General features: G+C 34.8%; 3 protein-coding genes across 7 annotated transcripts in view; 1 reads left to right on the forward strand and 2 right to left on the reverse strand.

Moving 5' to 3' along the window:
* LOC137405898 (leucine-rich repeat and calponin homology domain-containing protein 1-like) overlaps nt 1–11,766 on the reverse strand; it is a 61,523-nt gene extending 49,757 nt beyond the window's left edge. For all 5 annotated transcript variants that reach the window (XR_010979821.1, XM_068092344.1, XM_068092346.1 and 2 more), the window contains exons 1-3: nt 11,585–11,766; nt 3,501–3,645; nt 3,250–3,379 (exon numbers count right to left, since the gene is read on the reverse strand). Coding sequence is in view for 4 of the 5 variants with exons in the window: in XM_068092344.1 (XP_067948445.1) it covers nt 3,250–3,379; nt 3,501–3,645; nt 11,585–11,747 (438 nt within the window). In the remaining variant the exon portion in view is untranslated. The remainder of the gene's footprint in view (nt 1–3,249; nt 3,380–3,500; nt 3,646–11,584) is intronic.
* Nucleotides 11,767–15,773: 4,007 nt separating this feature from the next.
* On the reverse strand, nt 15,774–19,140 carry LOC137405695 (all trans-polyprenyl-diphosphate synthase PDSS2-like). The gene is made up of 2 exons (XM_068092050.1): nt 19,037–19,140; nt 15,774–17,218 (listed from the first exon to the last, which is right to left on the reverse strand). Exon 2 carries the CDS (start codon nt 17,191–17,193, stop codon nt 16,087–16,089), a length of 1,107 nt encoding a protein of 368 aa, XP_067948151.1. The 5' UTR covers nt 17,194–17,218; nt 19,037–19,140; the 3' UTR covers nt 15,774–16,086.
* A 106-nt stretch (nt 19,141–19,246) lies between these two features.
* The window catches only part of LOC137405696 (NEDD4 family-interacting protein 1-like), a 39,016-nt gene continuing 36,724 nt past the window's right edge, over nt 19,247–21,538 (forward strand). Inside the window, exon 1 of the mRNA XM_068092051.1 lies at nt 19,247–19,405. Coding sequence (XP_067948152.1) covers nt 19,373–19,405 — 33 coding nt within the window. The 5' untranslated portion in view covers nt 19,247–19,372. The remainder of the gene's footprint in view (nt 19,406–21,538) is intronic.

The raw sequence follows: 21,538 nt of genomic DNA on the forward strand, positions 1-21,538 counted from the left end.
GTACCACCTCATTTGTACCGCCTCTGTGTACCCTATTTATATATCCGTATGCGAAAGGAATCTGTAATTATCCTTATTTGATAGACGGCTTTACCCTAGTCAAAACATGAAATAGACTGGTATGCTTAACAAAAGACGAAAAGGTTTTTTAGAAGTCAGTCAGTGGATGCTGTGGTCCATAAGCAGCCACTGGTCCATAAGCAGCCTGTGGTCCACAAGAAACCTGGACCACTAGGACTGAACTTGACATTCCTAATAGTCTTTTCACTCCAAGCATGTCATATAACGCTATCGTGTAACGTTTGGATTTGAAACTGCTTTGACTTTGGCAAATTTTATTTTGGTATCTAGAGATCCTGAAGATGTGTAAATAGACTCAAACTTCCTGAAATCACAAAATTACTAAGAAGTTAATTTGAATTATTAGTGTCAAGAGTGAGATAAGAAGATGACAGATACAGGCAAGCAACCTTGGCGCGGGTGTACAACGCGGATGGTGATGCTGCCAGAGGAAAACACAGGCTAGTACTTAGACCAATCTACTCTCCATGTTCAAGAGGCTGTTGGCAAAGCTTTATTATAATTATTCATAAGAACAGAGCTTGACCAGACTGATGAGCACTAACTTGGTAGAATATCAACTGCGGGGACACAAACGAAAGCCAGAGCAAACATGGTGGGCGTCAGAACCAGTGGACTCCATTTATATTAATGGTAGACAGTGAGGTCACCAGTATCAATGCCTACCGCTATTAACCCTGAGCTATTAATAGGTAATTACAGCAGCGATATGATCGCTAAGAGCCTTCTGCAAAGCTTGATTACTTAATAGCCTGATGATTTATTGATGTCTATTGGAATGAGCTAAGCGGGAGCTAAAGAGCTCGCTAGCATCGAGGATCACCAAGCTCTCCTCATACCCTAGTAGCCATGAGGCCAGTGAACTAGGAAGGATATGGGCTGCTATCTGGCGGCGCTGCTCACTGGATAAAAGATAGCAAGTTACAAATAGTTGTAATGCCCAATGGCATGCTGTTTTAACTAGTCAATGTTATTCAACTAGGCCAGGCCAGCGGCCACACACAATCAGTAAGTTTCCATTAGTGACCATATGATGCTGTGTGTCAATACACTCTGCGAAGTTCCATACTCAATATATAGGTGAAACAACATTAATTATTGGTACATCGGTTTGTTAAAAACTCATTACAGAGAGACGGCTAATATTATTGGTGTAAAATGTTTAATATTTGCCCAAAATTCCCCATGTTTACACATAAAATATTTTATGTACACTTTTAATATATTTAGCATTAATACTCCATATTTGTATCTCCCATCAGTAAGACTTCGTCTAAGTAACAATTTATGCACAGATTACAGTCATAGTTATTTTATGTAGCTCATAAAGCAGAAGAGCTGAGTAGGATCAAAATGATCAAACTCTGTTCTGATTGTTTCAGAATCATCCAAATGACTGGATGACTCTGACTGACAAATAACATCTTCGTGTATCTCAGGGTTGGAAAAAAGCATGGTTTTTAAGAAAAAAAACCATGGTTTTTATGAAAAAACCATGGTTTTTTTGGTTTTTATAATTTGACTAAGGTGTTTGCGATTTTAAGTTTAATTAACATCACTTACTACAGCTGCATGATTGAGTATTGAACAGACATATGTGGAATCATCTGTTAAAGATGGTACTGTGGGATTTGTTATGGGGAAAAAAGAGAAAACGTAGGGAATTTTCGGAATGAGTCTCTAATCAAACATGATTGATGAAATACAGAACAGAAATCTTATCACATAAAGTGAATATTGTACATGCAGCTCTATGTATATGTAGGAATTTGAATTCAAGTGATTAGTTTTGTGGTAGTGTAGAGCATAATGCAGATGCATTGCTAGTGTTTGGAGCAGTGGCAGATGACTCAACTTCTATCGCCTGAATACTTAGCATCACTGTTCAAATTGGTGTTTTCATCTTGATATTTGCTACGTGAGCTTTAAGCCTATCTGCGTGACCTCGCATTACGACAGCACACCTATTACATTTTGCCTTAAAACCTTTGCCCTTTGCAGTTTGAGTGAAAAACTGCCAAACGGGATGCTGTTTGTGAGGCATGTTAGAAATTGGAGGCACAACTTTAACTTTTCAAAACACAAAAAACTTGATAAACTGAATTCTAACAATCCAGCCACTTTGGCTTGTGCCCAATAAATGAAATATTAGTTTGCAAACTTAAAGCTTTTGCCCAAAAGAATTTTATTGTTTTAATTTCACCATGGTGAAATTTCACTCTTTAATGATGAAATATAAAAACCATTTCACATGGTTTTTATATTTCATCATTAAAGAGATCATTATATCACTTGAAAAAGTAATCGAAAATGAGATTCACTAATTCATTGTTGTGCTAGGATTTCATGTAGTTTCAACTTCCACAGCTGATAACTACATATAATTGCAATTCTACCGCGCATGAACCACTAGGAGCTTAAAATATGTTTTTCACAAAAAATAATGAAAAAACCATAAAAACCGGTTTTTTCAGCTGGTGTAAACCGGGTTTAACCGGGTTTAAACCGCTCGGTTTAAACTATTGATTTAAACCGAGCCAACCCTGGTTTATCATTGCTTATAATTTAAGGAATAGGTCTGGGGAGGGAGAACAATTTAACACAACGGCCTTGAATTACATTCAACAACTAGCGCAATAGAAAGAGCAAACCTGACGAATTTTAATGTAAACTAACATCACCTAATACAATGGTCTACTAACAACACTACTAGCATCACCTAATACCATGGTCTACTAACATCACTACTAGCATCACCTAATACAATGGTCTACTAACATCACGACTAGCATCACCTAATACAATGGTCTACTAACATCACTACTAGCATCACCTAATACAATGGTCTACTAACATCACTACTAGCATCACCTAATACCATGGTCTACTAACATCACTACTAGCATCACCTAATACCATGGTCTACTAACATCACTACTAGCATCACCTAATACAATGGTCTACTAACATCACTACTAGCATCACCTAATACCATGATCTACTAACATCACTACTAGCATCACCTAATACCATGGTCTCCTAACATCACTACTAGCATCACCTAATACAATGGTCTACTAACATCACTACTAGCATCACCTAATACAATGGTCTACTAACATCACTACTAGCATCACCTAATACCAACACCACTATAGCATGACCTACCAACTCCATGAGAGATGACAGATTTCCGATCTCTTCTGGAATAGAATATAGTTTGTTGTTGGAGATTATAAGAACTTCTAATGAGGTCAACTCGCACAGGAATGGTGGGAGGTTTGTGAATTGGTTTCGACTAAAACGTTATTAACAACACAAGTAATATTAAAAAACTCGGTTAAGAAGAATCACTGTTTTTAGTAACAATAAAATATTAATAAAACCGCTAAAAGACACAAAGTAGCATACTGGTATACCTGAGATCAAGAAAACTGAGATGCCGCAATCCTCTGATGCAAGGTGGAATACTTTTAATAGCATTGTGGTAGCATCGTAGCTCCTCCAGGTGGAGGAACTCGCATATCTCTGCAGGTACCTCTGTAAATCTGTTCTTTGATATATCTATGAAATAGACAGAATATGTACAGAGAACAATAAATACAATGTCATATTCAATGCAATTGAACAAGGCTCATTGAGGTATAAATAGATGTGTAAAATCATGTCTTAGATCGATGTCCAGTACAGCAGACACTTCTGTGAAGTAAATTTCTTTCTACGTAAATTCCACTTAACACAAAGAATTTATGTAAAGTTTTGCATCGTAGTACACAAAAAATTATACATTTAACATAAAGCATCAAGTCAGTGCATGTACTCAAAGTGGATTTGAATATCGAGAATCCCATAGTTAGCCTTAAAAATCTAGTTCTCTCTCTTGCTGTACTTAAGAGGGAAGACGGCGTGTTGAGGTATCTCTATTATATATACTAGTACCCTGGTAGTCTGGTGTGCAGTGAGAGATTGTCATGTGTGCTGATAAAGTACAGAGTATAAGTAGCTGTATAACATATAGAGGTATCTCTATTATATGTACTAGTACCCTGGCAGTCTAGTGAGCTGTGAGAGTTTGTCATGTGTGCTGATAAAGTACAGAGTATAAGTAGCTGTATAACATATAGAGGTATCTCTATTATATGTACTAGTACCCTGGTAGTCTAGTGTGCTGTGAGAGATTGTCATGTGTGCTGATAAAGTACAGAGTATAAGTAGCTGTATAACATATAGAGGTATCCCTATTATATATACTAGTACCCTGGCAGTCTAGTGTGCTGTGAGAGATTGTCATGTGTGCTGATAAAGTACAGAGAATAAGTAGCTGTATAACATATAGAGGTATCTCTATTATATATACTAGTACCCTGGCAGTCTAGTGTGCTGTGAGAGATTGTCATGTGTACTGATAAAGTACAGAGAATAAGTAGTTGTATAACATATAGAGGTATCTCTATAATATGTACTAGTACCCTGGTAGTCTAGTATGCTGTGAGAGATTGTCATATGTGTGGATAAAGCACAGAGAAGCACAATTATTCTGAAATGCCTTAAGGCTGCAGATTGGTGCAGGTGTTTGAGTGTCGGTCAGACTCGGTCTACTAAACTGAATGTTACAAGTTGAAGTCTCGTTGAAAGCAGTATTTTACCCAGCCTCTATTTAACCGATGCCTCTAACCCTGGCTTCAGACAAGCGAACGAACAGATAGACACCACTCTTACTGTAGCAAAAAAAATTTTGGTTCCATTTTAGACACACAAAACGTTTTTATTTTTAGTCCAGAACTTGCTGTCTAGAAAAAAAGTCGATTTAAATTGACATCGAAGCTGTGCCCAGCCTTTAAATTAATGTAAAATTACAGTAATTATGAATGCTAAGTCAAAGTGAAAAATTTAAAAAAATTACAATACAAAACAATAATACTACAGTTACTGTACATTCATTAAATTAGAAAGTTAAGTTTAGTTTTTCCTATTTGAAGGACCACATGGGTGAGTTGGAGATGATCTTGGAATGGATTGGACAATTTGCATGTACTTTGCTGTTTGTATAACGTAAAATAATTATAATATATACGTTCTCCTAATGGATTATCTACATTGTTGAAGTGTCTACTCTATACATGTATACAAGATTGAATCTTTACAGCTAGGTGGCTCTATAATTACAAGTTAACGTGTTATCAGCAAGTGATGCATTTCAAGAGTCAGTTCATCAGCCTCAATTATTATCTGCATATTAGTAATTATATGCTAGTAATATCATTGTAGATACTTACTAAATTAATTCTAAAACACCTTCAAGCAGTGAAAACATAATCGTCACATTTAAATTATCAAAAAAGACGAATGAGCAGCGAAGTCATCCTCTGAAGCAGTAATACATTAATGTTTATCTCAGTAATTGATATAAAAGCTTCACACATTCGTAAATACCAACACTTAGAAAGTGTTCACCTAATTTCACTTTACTAGTCTATATTAGAAATTTGAGAAACCAGTAAAGTTATCTGTTTGTGAAGATTACAAAAACTTGTACTATCAGAAAGAACTTTTACCAAAAAAAACTTATTATCGCCTACCAGTACAGGATTCCTTCGGAGCATAATTGGAAAGCTGGGTGACAGAATGTCACAAAACTACTACACGTATGTTAGACATTCGATGTTCATTCATAATAACATATAAGTACGGGAGGGGGTCTGACTAAATTAACTTCAGGACAAACACTAAAGACAATTTTCTACATATTGAAGTGAACAGCACTTTAATCCAAAGGTTGTAACAGTTCGATTCTTGTTAGTGCAAATAACTGCCCTCCTCTCTATCAATGACTGTAGTTATAATTGGCTGCGGTACTTGGGTTATTAACTGACTCACATCTTGAAGCTAGAAAAGTCTGAGTTGTGTACTCTCATTGAAGGCTTTAGATTAGAAAGTTATTAGCAGAATTAACTGAACATCTTTCTCCACACACTGATGGCACTTGGCGCAGCTGAAACGTTAGCAATGGCGCATTGGGGCTGAAAAGCCTCCTTGAAAAGCATTACATGTGTGAGTTCAAAAATATATGAAAGGAGCACACTAACAATCGAACCACCTTCAAACTCACAGATATCATGTTCTTGCATACTTGTAGTGTGTATATACTCCAATGTATAACAAAATATATGAAAGGAACACATGAACAATCGATCCACCTTCAAACTCACAGATATCATGTACTTGCATACTTGTAGTGTGTATATACTCCAATGTATAACAAAATATATGAAAGGAACACACGAACAATCGAACCACCTTCAAACTCACAGATATCATGTTCTTGCATACTTGTAGTGTATATATACTCCAATGTATAACAAAATTATTACATTAAATTTTAATAAATTCATTCTTAAAGATTTTAAATAGGTCAACTGCATGATACATGTCACATAAATAGGTCAACTGCATGATACATGTACGCACATAGAGCAAATCTGAGACTTTCATGTCAATATGACAAAGTATAGGCATCCCTGTTCACAGTACATGTAACTATGTTACATATTGCCAATGATAATTCATTGGAAATATGTAATTCACTACCGTGTTCATATAAATTAACATGATTAGCAAATGACATGGTTAAAAAACATATTTGTCTATGCAAAAAGTTTATCTAAGGCATTTACAATAAAAATGTTTGTTACTTGTAATAGCCATCACATAATCCATATGAAATAAATTACAAATCAACTTCAAAAGGCTTAGATCTAAACCTTTTTGCAAATACTACATGTATTAAGCTTTAGTTGAACTTTGCCCAAACGATAGGTTAAGTAAGTGGTCACTTCAATTGATATGTTTTTATTCATCTTTACTGTTTATGAAAGTGCACAGCCCACTCACTAAATTTTGCACAACTCAATGGCTTACGACGTCAGTGGAATGCCATGCGACAGCACAGTATTGTTACAAATGAAAAATGAAGTTTTTTTAACAAATATAAACCCTCGTTAGAATGAGTCGTTCCTCTAAATTTATCAAGTTTTAAACTTTCATGTAACAATTTGATTAAATTTTAGATTTTGCAGTTATAAGCAACTCTTGTATTTTCCAGGTTGTTCATACTAAAAATGTAAAAAGTAAAAAATTAATTATTCCATTGAAATACATTATTCGTAAGAAAAACTACCACAATTCTTATGCATTGTAAAAAAATTTATTAGATTTGTGTTTATAATAATCATGCTTATAATAATCAAATTTGCCTCATGAGACTTCAAAGAGAAATAACAACTTTTCTCTCGCAGGTTAATGTACTGAGTGAGTTCTGCATGGAAAAACATTGGTAACAAATGTGTTAACTGAGATCCAGCCGAACTTGCAACCAAAGCAAACAACGTCTAAATGTCCTTAATGCTGAGGAGCTAAATGTATTTTTAGATATTCGCTGCTTAAAATACTCAAATCGTATCTCGAATCCGCCTGACTATCCGTTACATTCCACACAAAAAACCACTACACTTTATACCAAACGCCGACACCTTGCCAATTTACATTATAGAACCGTGTTATGCAAAAAGATTTTTCTTACAATACGGATAATTTACTTTACTATTTTTTGTTCTTGTTCCATGGTCTAATATGCCTTAAACGTCATTGACTGGTGATAGTAAAGTTAATATCTATCTAACATAACTTATACCTTTTATAAGTATTTTAACAATACAAAATACTGCTGCAAAACAGTTCAAAGTAAACTAATTGTTGTTTGTGAGACAATAAACCAACGCTGGCTGAAGGTTGAAGTATTTTTGATCGACTATCGAAAGAGAATAATCGACTAATTGTTCACTACAAACCAACTAAATCTCTACCGGTTATTAGGCAATTTTCAGCTAGTTTAACTTTCAGTAAAATCTGTCTGATAATCCTATAGCATGAACTCCTCATTTTCGCAGAGTACCGAACAGTGTATGACAGCCCTTAGAGGTTAAATACATTCCTAACTCTATTTGTACAGATATATTAGGCTTGTAATAAGTTATGTACATCTGTTCTAGACATAGTTTAGTATAAACAAGCCCTGGTGTCTTTTATGCATCGGTCACAGGCAAAGCTTTGAGGTTTGGCAAAAGGCAAAGTTATTCCAAGTAGTCCTACCTTGACGAGTGGTTGCGTTTTGAAGAGGCATCATCAAGCGATTCTATCGTTAAACAACCCCTCTTCAAGGCTTTTTGCATACATATATAGTTTTAACTTTTTCTTTTTTATTTAGCTTTTGCAAATATACAACCATGTAAACAAATGTTAGGCTTACGTAGTACACATTGCAGTAGATGTCAAATATTTTTACCTACTCTTGATGTTTACTTTCATAACATACAAAAAAATGTTTCTTTTTATGTAGCATATTTATGTACCTCAAGTATTTTCTTCATAATGCTTCAACTATGGCAAATATTAGCCTAAGACCCGGTATTAGCCAACAGCCGACATCGTAAGTGCATAAAAACAACGGCTATGGTCATGGCTAATGTAGAGGTGTCATATCTTTACATTCATGGTTACTTTAATGGTTTTAAAAGATGTATTTTCTTTTTATGTTCATTTAGTTTCTATAAGCATAGTTTTAATAATTTTACGATTGTTGAAATGTCATGGTAATTCGGAATTGCCGTTAAATGAAGAGTGGTGTAGTAGTAAGCACTACACCTGTGTAGTACTTACTACTACAATGTGATAAACATCTTTCACATTAGCAACCCTTCAAAAAATAACTCCCCGTTTACGCTGAACGACAAGTAAATATCCCTATCGAATCTCAGTAAAGTTGAAAAGGTGACATAATGCTATGAACAATTAAAACGATGCTAAAACATGTTGTCATAGATAATGATGATAAACTGGACCGACCAAAAAGAAGCTGTTGAATGGTCTAGATTAACTACATGCCACACTGTAGTAGAGGTTAGACAGTCCATCTTTTTCATTCAAACAGTGTATTGACGCAAGAAAAGAGGCCAAATATAAAATGTATTTATGTGATCACAAGATGATTGGCAAATGTCAGAATGTTGATGGGAGAAAAAGTCACTAGTACTCAGCAAGATCATGTTTGCTGAGTTTATATATTTATAAAAGTACATACTTAAAATATTTTCAAGTATATATTTAAAAACATGCATCATGTTTTTAAATATATACTTTATCATGTTTATACGTGATTTTTATAATTAACAAATTTATTTTTCAAATTACCTGCTTTTAATAAGAAATTTAGCAAAATCTTTCCCATTTTTAATTTTAGAATCACTTTTTAATGATACAATTTAAAAGGTTGCAAGCTTTACTATAACAAGAGCAGTGTCCATCCATTTGTCTGAAGCCACGCTAAGAGCATTAGAAAAAAAATTGCCTCGCTTGGGAATTGAACTCAAATATTTCTAATTCTGGTGAGCGCACTAACCACTATACCACTTGGCCGCCTTGCTACTTCAGAAATTAATTATGCACATACTGATTACTCATTACGATCTCTCATGATTCACTAGACTGTCCAGCGTACCAATTAAAAAAATAATTAGAAATAAGGAGTGGAAATGACAAGTTTTGTGATTTCAATAAAGATGGAGCGCAATGACTCCCTAACCAAATAACAGGCACAAGCAACAGTGAAAAAAATTATAGGCTTAAATAAAATATAAATGTAATAGCTATTAGGTAACAGAATAACTAGATGAGAGTCCTTTGATAAAAATCAATAGAGCCGACAAATAGGTTTCTGTCCGTTTGGTGAACAGCGTTAAAGCTGATATCTGATAATATACATCATCTTTAGCACAAAGCAAATTAAAACTTGGCAAACTCGACATGTCATCTATGATAGTGTCATTTGATGCATGTAAAGATTAACATTTAAAAATTGAAAAAGTGCATGACCTTGTAATGATATGGCAAATGGCAGATACGATGTAAATGTAAGATGTAAGATAGTATTCTTCGAAAAGTTTTCCTCTTGGAAATGAAGCCCTCTGACCTACAGTCTGTAATGCTTATGCAACTAAACTGGAATAGCTTCACAGCTTATCAGAATAGTTAGAGAATAGTTTTACGCTACTACCTCTATGACTACCAATTAGCTAGTCTCATTGTTAAACAATAAAAATGAATATGGAAAAACAATCGTTATCTTTAGACATTTTTTAACAATACCAGTAGAATAAATTGCAACTAGATTACTTTCAAATTGCGTAGACGAGATTGAGACCAGGTATCTCACCAAGTGGTTCAAATCGCTTTCTAAATACAAAGAAGCCAATCAAATCAGTTCATATCAATCAGCTGTTGAAGTTTCTGATAAAATATTTCACAAAAACTATAGCCCAAGTCAGGACAGTATCATCCTGAATTGAATGTCTATTTTTGGTACAGCACTTGATTATTTCATTAATTTGTACTTTTGCATTAGTCTAAAACTCTCCACAATAAGTACCACACCAGTTTCCTTGTGGTAAATGATAGCAAAATGATTCTAGCTTTTGAAGCAACTCATCAAATTTGAAAAGCAGGCTGTATTGCTTAGAGACACAGCTTGAATTATAGCCAAATTATTAATTTAGTTACCAAATCGAGTCAACGTTTTGGATGAAGCAAGTTTTATATTGTTTTGAGTAGAGACTTGCAAATAATGTGATTTCACCTTTAGGCACCATGGTGCAATACGAAGTCGTCTATTTTTAGAAAATGATATTGATTTACCTCATGAGTATGTCACATTGATCCACACCTGCACGCCCATCTTAGCATGTCAACAAATAGCATGTAGGTCAAACCTGACAATTAGTTTGCTCAATTAGATAGCCACTGCTTATCTCGAGACATTCTTAGACAGATATATTGCAAATACAATTTAGAAACGAGACAATGGACCGAAATAATTCCCAATTTCACAATAATTCTCAAGAAATTTCATTTTCATAAGCAAAAATAAAAACACCATAGCTTGTTAAAGTACACATTTTACCACTCAGTGAGTAATTATTGACAAACTTCCGATGTTCTAGTCGTACAAAATCGAGCAAACATCGAATTTTACAAAATATTTGACAGTATAAGTTAGTACTGTCTTGCACTGCATGATACCTTGAATAGACCCGAGCATTTGTCAAGTACCACGTGTTATGACTAACAATAAATATGCAATACTAAAAATGCGATGTCAATAAAAATGGTAAAATTTGCGTTCAATTCGTTTTAAAACAAATATGTAATAAGACTAGACATAAACACTATGATCATGCATTCTTTTCGCATACTGTGAAACATGTTCTTCCGTCAGTCAGAACGACAATATTTTACACTTGAGCCTATATTTTAAAACGATATAAAGCAATTTTTCAAACAAGCATTTTACATAACATCTATTACGCCATGTACTTTTAAAACCGAGATTTTTCAAATAATAACGCATAATGTACAAGAAAATGAAACGAAGCTAAACCTCAGGGTTACTTACCAGCTTCAACAGTGTCGGCCAAGTCATATATTTCCGCTGCTTTAGGAAACTCGTGAATTCTTCGATTACTCAGATCTAAGCATCCTGTATTCTGTGCATCTCCCAAAATTTTGTCAATTGTTCGACTATTTGCTGGATTTGGAATTTTATGTCCGGCAGCCATATTCTTCTACTTCATTATTAGTTCATTTAGCTCTAGATACACATCCGTGAAAAGATAACTCGGGTATAGTTGGATACGCTGACGTCTGTGGTTTCCGCTTGACCTCAACCGCTTGAGTTTTGCAGGCTAACGTGTCAACGTAAGAGTTGTCTTTCCCATCATCTAAAACACGTTACCGAGACTAAAATACTGTATGTACTATGTACATACATAGATAAATATGTACATACTCAAATCCTGTGTAGAGCTATACTATTGAATGCATGTGTTAACTTTCATATAAAGACTGCAACAAAACATTTTAACGTAATGTAATGCTGCAAACCAATAGCTTTGTAACTAAAACTGCTTTTGTAATAGAGTTGTCAAAAAGGGTATATCTACAAGCAATGAATCATAATTGGCTGTCTTAAAGCAAAAAGGCTTAACCAATAAAGCAATATTTACAGGTAACAAAAAGCACTCTCTCTTAGTTGTATTTTGTAAAAACCTTAGTACCACAGCTAAAATCAGTAAGAAAAATATGATCATATGAAAAAAGTCAGTCATAAAATATGAAAAAGAATCATGATACATATTAGTAAGGGGGATAATATTGTTGCAGCTGAGAATTAAAAAAAAAAGATGAATAGTGATAAATTACTTGCACTCAGTATGTATTCATAGCAAATAAGAATTGTAATAAACATAAGACCACAACAATTAGAGGAAGGAAGTGGTAGTTTTAAAGTGAGAAAACTGGAGAACAATATTATGTCCCTTCTGAAGTTCAGAGTCGTTGTTATTATATTCATGAAAAAAACCCTAGTTCTTAGAATCGCAAGAGAAACGTTGTACTAGATATAAATCGGCTAACCCATGAGAGCAATAAGATCTGTATAAAATGAATATTACCTCATAATTTCTGGTTACATTGAAGCTGCATCCATAAAAAAAACAGCAGTTTTTAATAGCGAAATTCTCCGGCAGAACACAACTCGACCAAATACTACATTATATTATCCGTTTTCTCTTGAGAAAAGTATGAGAACCAACACTTGAAATCAATACTGGTAAACAAAAGATACTTTAAATTGCTGCCAGTTTGATAGAAATTCCAGTTCTGCGTAACGCTTTTCTTTAGCGAACAATGATATACTATTCTTGTAAAGAATTAAGTATCACACATAATATGGCGTTGAGAGCGATTGCTGTCTAACAAAAAGCTATGAGTGTAAGATTATAAGTAGTACTTAGTTATTGCCCAACTATTGACAGAGAACAATAATTTGATCATTCAGACAAACTAAAGCCGATCATTGCTAATTAATTTTTCCAAATGTATTGCTCCCATGATTACTTCTCACATTGAGATAAAAATCTCAAAGCTCACATGTATATTTTTGTGTGAAAAAACAACTTAATCAAAGAGTATGTAGGTTTTAGATAAATTTACCAGAACTGTTTCCACCCTATTCATTCTCATTCTGGTTAAAATATGTAAGTTGTACATTTTTTTTTAGCACTCAAACTGATCCGCTTTTTACAGTAAGTTTTCTTACAAACGCTGTCAACATTAGCAGCACTAAAAACACCAACAGCACCGGATACCTTGAGAAGTTATAGTAGTTATACGGGATACCATATGCTATAGTAGTCATACAGAGAACCCCATGCACAGGTTACCATATGCTATAGTAGTCATACAGAGAACCCCATGCACAGGACACTATATGCTATAGTAGTCATACAGAGAACCCCATGCACAGGATACCATATCCACTAGTAGTCATACAGAGAACCCCATGCACAGATTACCATATGCTATAGTAGCCATACAGAGAACCCCATGCACCGAGTACCATATTCTCTAGTAGTCATACAGAGAACCCCATGCACAGGATACCATATGCTATAGTAGTCATACAGAGAACCCCATGCACAGGATACCATATGCTATAGTAGTCATACAGAAAACCCCATGCACAGGTTACCATATGCTATAGTAGTCATACAGAGAACACCAGCACAGGATACCATATCCTCTAGTAGTCGTACAGATAACACCATGCACAGAGTACCATATTGTCGAGCAGTCATACAGGGAGCCCCATGCCCAGGTTGCCATATCTAGTAATCACACAAAAAACCCCATGCACAGGTTACCATATGCTATAGTAGTCATACAGAGAACACTGTATTCAGGCTACGACAACATACATGTATTACATGTATGTAGTAGTCATTCATGGACTGTTACTCAGGCTGCGGTTCTAGCAGGAAGTGATTTTAAAGACTAGGATTTGTATCAAGTGCTGATTATTCAGAGAGACTGCCAGGTGAAACTTGGGTTAACCAAAGTTGTACCTTGGTTAATCCAAGTTTAAAACCGAGGTTATACCTTGGTTGGTTAACTAGGGCTGTACTTTGGTTAACTAAGGTTGTACCTAGGTAACCAAAGTATACCCTTGGTCAACTAAGGAATAACATTGCTTTACCAACGCTATGTAAATTTGATCAATATTTACAACACAAATTTTGGCCAATCACTTAAGCTGGAATATTTCTATGATGAAAATTGCCAAGTAGAACACGACCACCATTTTTGTCAAAGGTAGGGCTGATAAACACACCAGTAGAGAAACATGAGCACCCTCTTATTGAAAAGGATTCATGAAACTGAGCTATTTGCATGGTCCATATGCAAATAGCTCAGTACATGAACATCTACATTACACAAAAGTTTATTATCACATAACTGTGTTACAAAATTGTAAACCAACCAGCATTCAATTCATGTTAAGAGAAAGCATTGAAAACAGTGAGGTAGGACAGAAGGTTGAGAGCTACATTTCAAAATGCTTAGAAACAAATTGACAGGCAAATGTTTATTGAAGAGTATGTTTTAAATACCTGTTAATAAATTTGCTTTAAATGTATATTAAACATCTCAATATATTTATAAGTATGTTTACAATCGCCTATTAAATTTGAGCCTACTTACAAACTTTTGTACGAGGCATTCACAAAGTAAGCCTTTTTAGTAACTCAGTTGACAAATGGTTAAGACAATGGCTTGCAAATATCATCTGACAAATTTTTAAAAAGGCATTTACAAATTGAAGAATCTCGTCTCGACAAATCAGTGTATCCATGCTTCATAAGAATGACTTGCACATTTTGACAATATGTATTTGCAAATTAGCGAATTGTATTACAGCCATCTATTAACACACACTTAACAAATGATTCCTATGGCGCTGTCGCATCAGTTCTCTACTATCCCCACAATGCTGTGAATAGTGTTCAACTACTGGAATTGCATTGCAAGGCCCGACAGGGCAGTGACTTCATGTAGTGAGTGAAATTGGCATCTAGGATGATGTATTACAAAGTTATAATCAGCACTCTTGAAACATAATCTGTATGTGGGAGCTTCAAAGGTTTAAAATTATGACATTTAGTATCTCAAGTGAGCGAACCAAGAGAATAAACAAAGAATACTATAAGCTCGTAATACAAAGCATATACCAGACTCTGCTAATACCCTAGGACACTTATATGTCGCAAGTATTTAGTTTCGTGAGTAGCATACAGAGTAAAATTTCGATGCAACTGAATTTCGCAGCTCTGATGAGTGCGAAAATATAGTGATGTGAAAATAAATGCAGTAGAACAAACATAATTAGATTCCTCAGGTTCGGTTCACCGGTAAGAGAAAAATTTTCAATTTAGGACTAGTTTGTAATTGTAAACCGCAGATAGAATTGTTTGGCCGAGATTGATAATGCAATTTGATCGCTTGCTGCCATTTGTTTCTTGGGCTATCAATGAACAAAGCTATTTAATTCCGCGTGTTCGCTCGTTCATTATGATAGATTAGTTTCGCTCATGAAATTTCCGCAAGAGGATGACTCCGCGAAAGTTAGATGAGGCAAATACATAAGTGTCCTAGGGTACAAAGTATATTCCTGACTGGTAAACAAAGGGTATTCTGATAAGAAACTAACACAGCCGCAATGCAATCCTGCATTGTACAATTCAGTGATCATGTATTTCTAATTATACCCAAAATCTTAAGAGATATATTTAAAATATAACATATCTCTTAAACATATTGTGAATATAATATTTATGTCTACAGCATTTAGCAAGAATAGCTATTAAACTGATTACCAAATGTGATTTCTAAAGCAAGAACAAAACTAGCAAACATTCTACCCAATGTTACAACAACGTTAATCATAAATTATTATTTTTTACAAACAAAAGCTATACATAAAATTATTGTTTTAAAAATGTACATTATCTGTACGATGTTTGTTGTATGAATTACAGCATAACTAGGCCTATTAACATTCTAAAAAATATTATCAGATACGGCTGACAAGATATTCACCAGCGCCTCTTTTGCTTCTAAATGTGGTAAAACTGAAAGGCAGCTTGTTGCTTTGCATGTGTATTCTTTTTTGAGCTCATAAATTTCCGACCTAGATAATACACTGTATATCGAAGAGCTGGGCGCCTCAGAGTCATCTCGGTGAGGTTCCAGACCTTCGTAATCTGTTCGGAGTTGCCTCAACAAACCAAAATATCTCCCAAAGTCAAATGCTTGGTCACTAGTTGACGCAGAATGCTGGCTCAACATAAGAGCAGACTGGCACGACTTGGCGTATAAACAGGCACCATTCTTGTAAGACCACTGTTCCCAGGTATCCAGATCTAATTTCTGGTCTTTTCTGTCAACGAAAAAAAAGCTAGACTCCATTAGATCAGAGATGGCACTGGCCATGGACTCTACCACATAGGTATTACCTAGTGATGATAGACCAGATGAAGCTTTAGCTAACAAATAATCTCCACTCAGAATGGCCATTTTGTTTCCATACAGTAAATCGGCGGTTTCAGAGTCATATGGCTTTGGCTTATTATTCAAGTCTATATCCATCACTCCTTTGTGAATAACAAAGGCAGTGTTAATCATTTCAGTGATTTCTGCTAGAGATCGTTGTGTAGACAATATACCACTGCCATTAAAATTGCTAATAGTCATGGGGTTGCTGTCGGAATACGAGTTGTCCAATCGATGATGCAAAAAGTTTCGTGACTCCTTTGGATGTCCTGCGCCTTTTGACATTAGCAATACAACTAGTCCTCGAGTTTGCATGTTTTCTTTATTATCAAAAAGAAGTCCTTTTGCTGTTTTCATTAGAGGATGTTTTGTACCAATCAACTTACGCATATTTACGGCGACATTGGACATTTCATCACTTAGCCAAAACCTCAGGTTCATAAAGCTTGTTGGGTAGCCAACAACTTTTTCAGCTGCAGATACAGCTTTGCTCCACTGTGAATGTGCACCACGGCATGGTAAAGTACAGTGCTTGAAATGACCTATATATCTACCGCTGCCATCATGAAAATGCATGCTTCGCAAGATACCATGGATATTCATGTGTTTGCCCATGTCACTCGGTGATTAGCATTAAAATCTAAAACAAAGAAACACATGGAAAAGCAACAATAAATTGCTAACCTACCAAGTGCATGCTATGACCTTCAATCTATGGCTAGGTGACAAGAAACTTACTAACTACTAAAGGAATCAAAAATAGCCTTTAGCTGTCAAAAGGTAATCAAATCTTGACAACACTATTGGATTACAATAGTGTTGTCAAGATTGGTTGTCAATATACAACCAGCAAATTTCATAATAAAAGCTGTAGAAAATATGGATGGTTTCTATGAAAAATTCACACTACTTTGCACAGAAAAATTAGCATGCTTGTTCAGGTTAAACATGGCCAAGGTCTAAATAATTTTTAAAGACTAGAATAGTAGAATAAAAGTGAAGGGAGGTGAGTGCCACAAACAGCTTTTTCGTAACTTGATGGACTATGTATGTAATGCAGTTTCAACTTCTTACAATGAACTTTTAAGAGTCCACTAACTAGCAGAACCATGGTTGCGTTACTTGTTACAAAACTCTTACATGCCATGGGCAATTACTAAACATTAAGCGAGCAATGTGAATGCCATAACTCTATTCTCACGCATTAAACAGTGTCTTTTGTTGCCAAAGAAAATGATTTTTAAGTTCAAGGTAAAGAAAATGCTACCTTGGCCAACACCACTTCCATAAGCCTACTCATTTGCCACTGAAGTAGCAAAGGTAAATAATACCTTCCTTTTTTGCTATATATGATATAACCTTTTTGCTTTGATCATACATTGGTAAAGTATATACAAATATTTACTATTTTAGAACATGTTTATTTCCACAATTTGCCATGATAACGGCAAGATTTTTAGATCAAAAATGCATTAACTTTATTTCAGTTATGCCAAATGAAACTAATTCAATTGACATATGAGTTGATTGATATACAAACTCAAACACATAACAAATTAAGATCCTATTTCAAGATTTGACAGTGTACTGTCACTTAATTTACATAATCATTCTCAAAAAAACTGTGACCACCTCCAGCGTAAGATTATTAAACTTCCTTTCCGTTGATATCAACCGAAATGTTACTAGTAGGTAACTTTCGATTGGTATCAACTCAAAAATGATATTTGAGCACTATCGAAAACGAGACTGCTTAAACAATAAAAAGTCGTTATATTTTCTGTATCCATATCAATTGGCTATTCTAATATTGATCAACAACCTCAAAAGAGGAGACGTCGTACAATTAGAGCGCTAGACATTCTTTGTTCTACAATTTTGTGTTGTTTTCTGTGGTAATTTTTTTAATTTGTGTTCGGCATTTTCCCATTTTCTTTTTGGCCAAAAATTAAATGTTGAGAATACATCTACTTATAGAAGTGTCATTTTACATAAATACTGCATCTATTGGTTAACAATTTGTATAGTGTAGCTTAAGCAAGCATAAATAGTTCTATAGTGAATTGGTTCAAGAAGATAATAAAGCAATTTTTCCTCCATGAGTTGGACTTAGGAGAAGGAACACAGTGTGAAGAAATGGTAATAAAGGGGAAAGTTAGGATGGTGATATGCATAGCGTTCGAACGTCTAAGCATGCCTTAGTTTCGTTTGATATCATATAGTTGCATTGTAGAAAAAACTACTGACAACTATGATTTTATTTTATGTGGTTTCAGCCGTAATAAATCAATAAACAGGAAAAATAAGAATATGATGGAAATGACCGGGCAGAATGCGAGAGGCGACTAGAATGCCGCTAGAAACAGGGTATATCCCAAGAACGGGTTCTAGTAAAAATAACTAGCAAATTTTCAATGCAATTATAAATTTCATTAATAGATAACTCTACCAATCTAACTTTCATTGAGTTTTGTAAAGAACATCTTCTAAGGAATGGAACGTAATGGAAGTACATGTACCAGCACGCGCGAATGGAAATGCCTACGATAATTTACTATTGATACAGGAAGCGGTGTAACGCGGACTCGCTTGTTGAACATAGAATAGGTTCTCATGATGAAAGACTTCAAACAAGAAAACCTCTCTGGTTATAATTCCCGTGGGTGATTACGTATCAGCTATACTCGAGTTAGTACATCCTATAATACATTATTTAGCTCGCCATTTTGAGACATCTGGAAAAGCAGTTTGGGGTCTAGTTATTATTTGATCTACTTAGAGCTGCGACGAGATTATGGAAGAAGGTGCTACAGCAAGCACACCTTTGGTAATTTAGTTTCTGTCTCTTTAAATTGAAGATTTGCATCCCTTTTCATATATATTTCTATGTCCTGAAGTCATCAATCTGGTTTCGTTAAGTTATTGTAATGAAACGCGAATGCGATTAATTGTATTTTTACGGAACCAAATACTATTTTCAAGCTTGTTGAGTTAGAAATGGGATGAAAATTTGCATCAATGAACGAAAGACTTCTAAATTGTGACCTAAGTACTAGTATCTAAGTACTAGAGTCGCTAGCAGATATCGTTAACGACAGAAAACTGTTGTAAATAATTTAGAACATAGCTACGTTAAAGCCACCCTTTAGTGATATACTCATAACCACTACGGCGATAAACTTGAAATCTAAACGTAATATTGATAAAATAGACATCAATAGTGATTCTATATATTAAAGTTTCTAAATCGAACAATATGGTCTATAAATTGCCAAACTATTCCATATAATATCAAAACTGGAGACTGTTCAAGTAAAAGTGGAAAGATAATAAAAAAAATTTGGGAGAGGATAGAGGTAGTGCTGTTAGCCAGGAGCATTCCATTACTGCATACCACATATAGCTTGATGAAAACTAAGATTACAGAACTGGTGAAACATCAAAATGGATATAATACTAATTTTTGAAGTGCCTGCCAGATCAGGTTACTGTAACGCAATTCTATACACTTGAGTGTTAGCTAGCTATGAGCAGCATAGCTTTCAGTATATTCAATTTTTTAAAGATCATGTTTATGTGATACAACATCGATTTATCATAGATATTGTATTATATACATGTATAACACTTTCGCATGCATTATTTTATAATTTGTTATTAGTTTGAGCAGTTTTTGACCACATACTCCCTGTGTGAGTTTTATAGGAAAGTATTTGCCATTGCAAATACCCTGTTTGAACAACTAGAACAAAAGTCCTAAAGAGTGGAAACATAAGTCTCTTAGTTTAACTAGCCGTGGAGTTTGAGTCATGACTAACATTAAAAATTGGTTTCGTTAACATAGTCAAGTTTGTCATCACCAACAATACCAGCAGAAATACCAGGAATCCAACATCCTTATGTGTTACACTCAACAGCAGTGGTTCTAAAGACACTCATATTTCTTGATACATGGCGAACTAATGCACATGTATGTAAACGATAGGAACCAATGACATCAAACTCACCCCAGAATGATATCATTAATATACAAACAGTGAATGAAAGGTCAAGGACTGATAAAAAGCTGAGCATTGAGAGGAGAAATAATGCAAAAGAAGTGAGAACGGTGTGAGTCTTTTGTAGAAGAAGAATAAAGTAAGGAGCCTAGTGAACGAAAAAGAGCTAAACAGTGCCACCGAAGCCTTTAGGAAAACTAGTACTAATCATCCATAAGATCATGCATGTTAGACTACTATAAAGCCTGAATAAGGCAATTTGTGTACTTGAAGCTTTCAAGAAGCCTGTTGAGTTTACGTAAAAACAAAAAGTTGCGTAGTGAAAGATGTTTGGTTCGTAAACCTGCCATAACAAGACACATGAGCACTACAGCATATCTTTGCTTGGAATATAAAACTTTTGCCTGAAACAATTGAAGTTATTATTTTCACAGAAAAGTAGTTCTGGAAGATAAGTTGTATTTGCTTTCAAACATTTTGATCGTCATGTCCAAAGCTTTGTAACATTGAACATTAACAATATTTAGCAAGACAAATAAGCTCATTCGCAAAGAGATACTGCAACAGACGATTTAAATAAAAATTAGCAAAATAAATATTTGAACATGTAGACGATATTGAAGGTTTTGTTGGCAATATTCTATAGCTCTCTTGAATAAACCGCGATCGGGTATTTCCATTATGGTATACATGTATGGTCCTTTTCAATCCCTGCTTTGTCGAAACCACCATATGTTGAACCAAATACCGTAAAACCTGTACAGTTATATGCCAGCTCTATTCGAACGCCACTATGGGAGAAGGGTTGAAAAAGTAGAGTGCTACCCTTTAATTGAACGCCACTTCTATTTAACCACCACCAGTTGACATTCTTTATTTTTGCGAACCCTTTATTTTTGTTGACCTTTATTTTTAGAAAAAGGTCAACAAAACCATACTAATACTGACTCGATTACACCAAT

This window comes from Watersipora subatra, chromosome 10 (genome assembly GCF_963576615.1).
Source record: "Watersipora subatra chromosome 10, tzWatSuba1.1, whole genome shotgun sequence".
Taxonomy (NCBI): Eukaryota; Metazoa; Bryozoa; class Gymnolaemata; order Cheilostomatida; family Watersiporidae; genus Watersipora; species Watersipora subatra.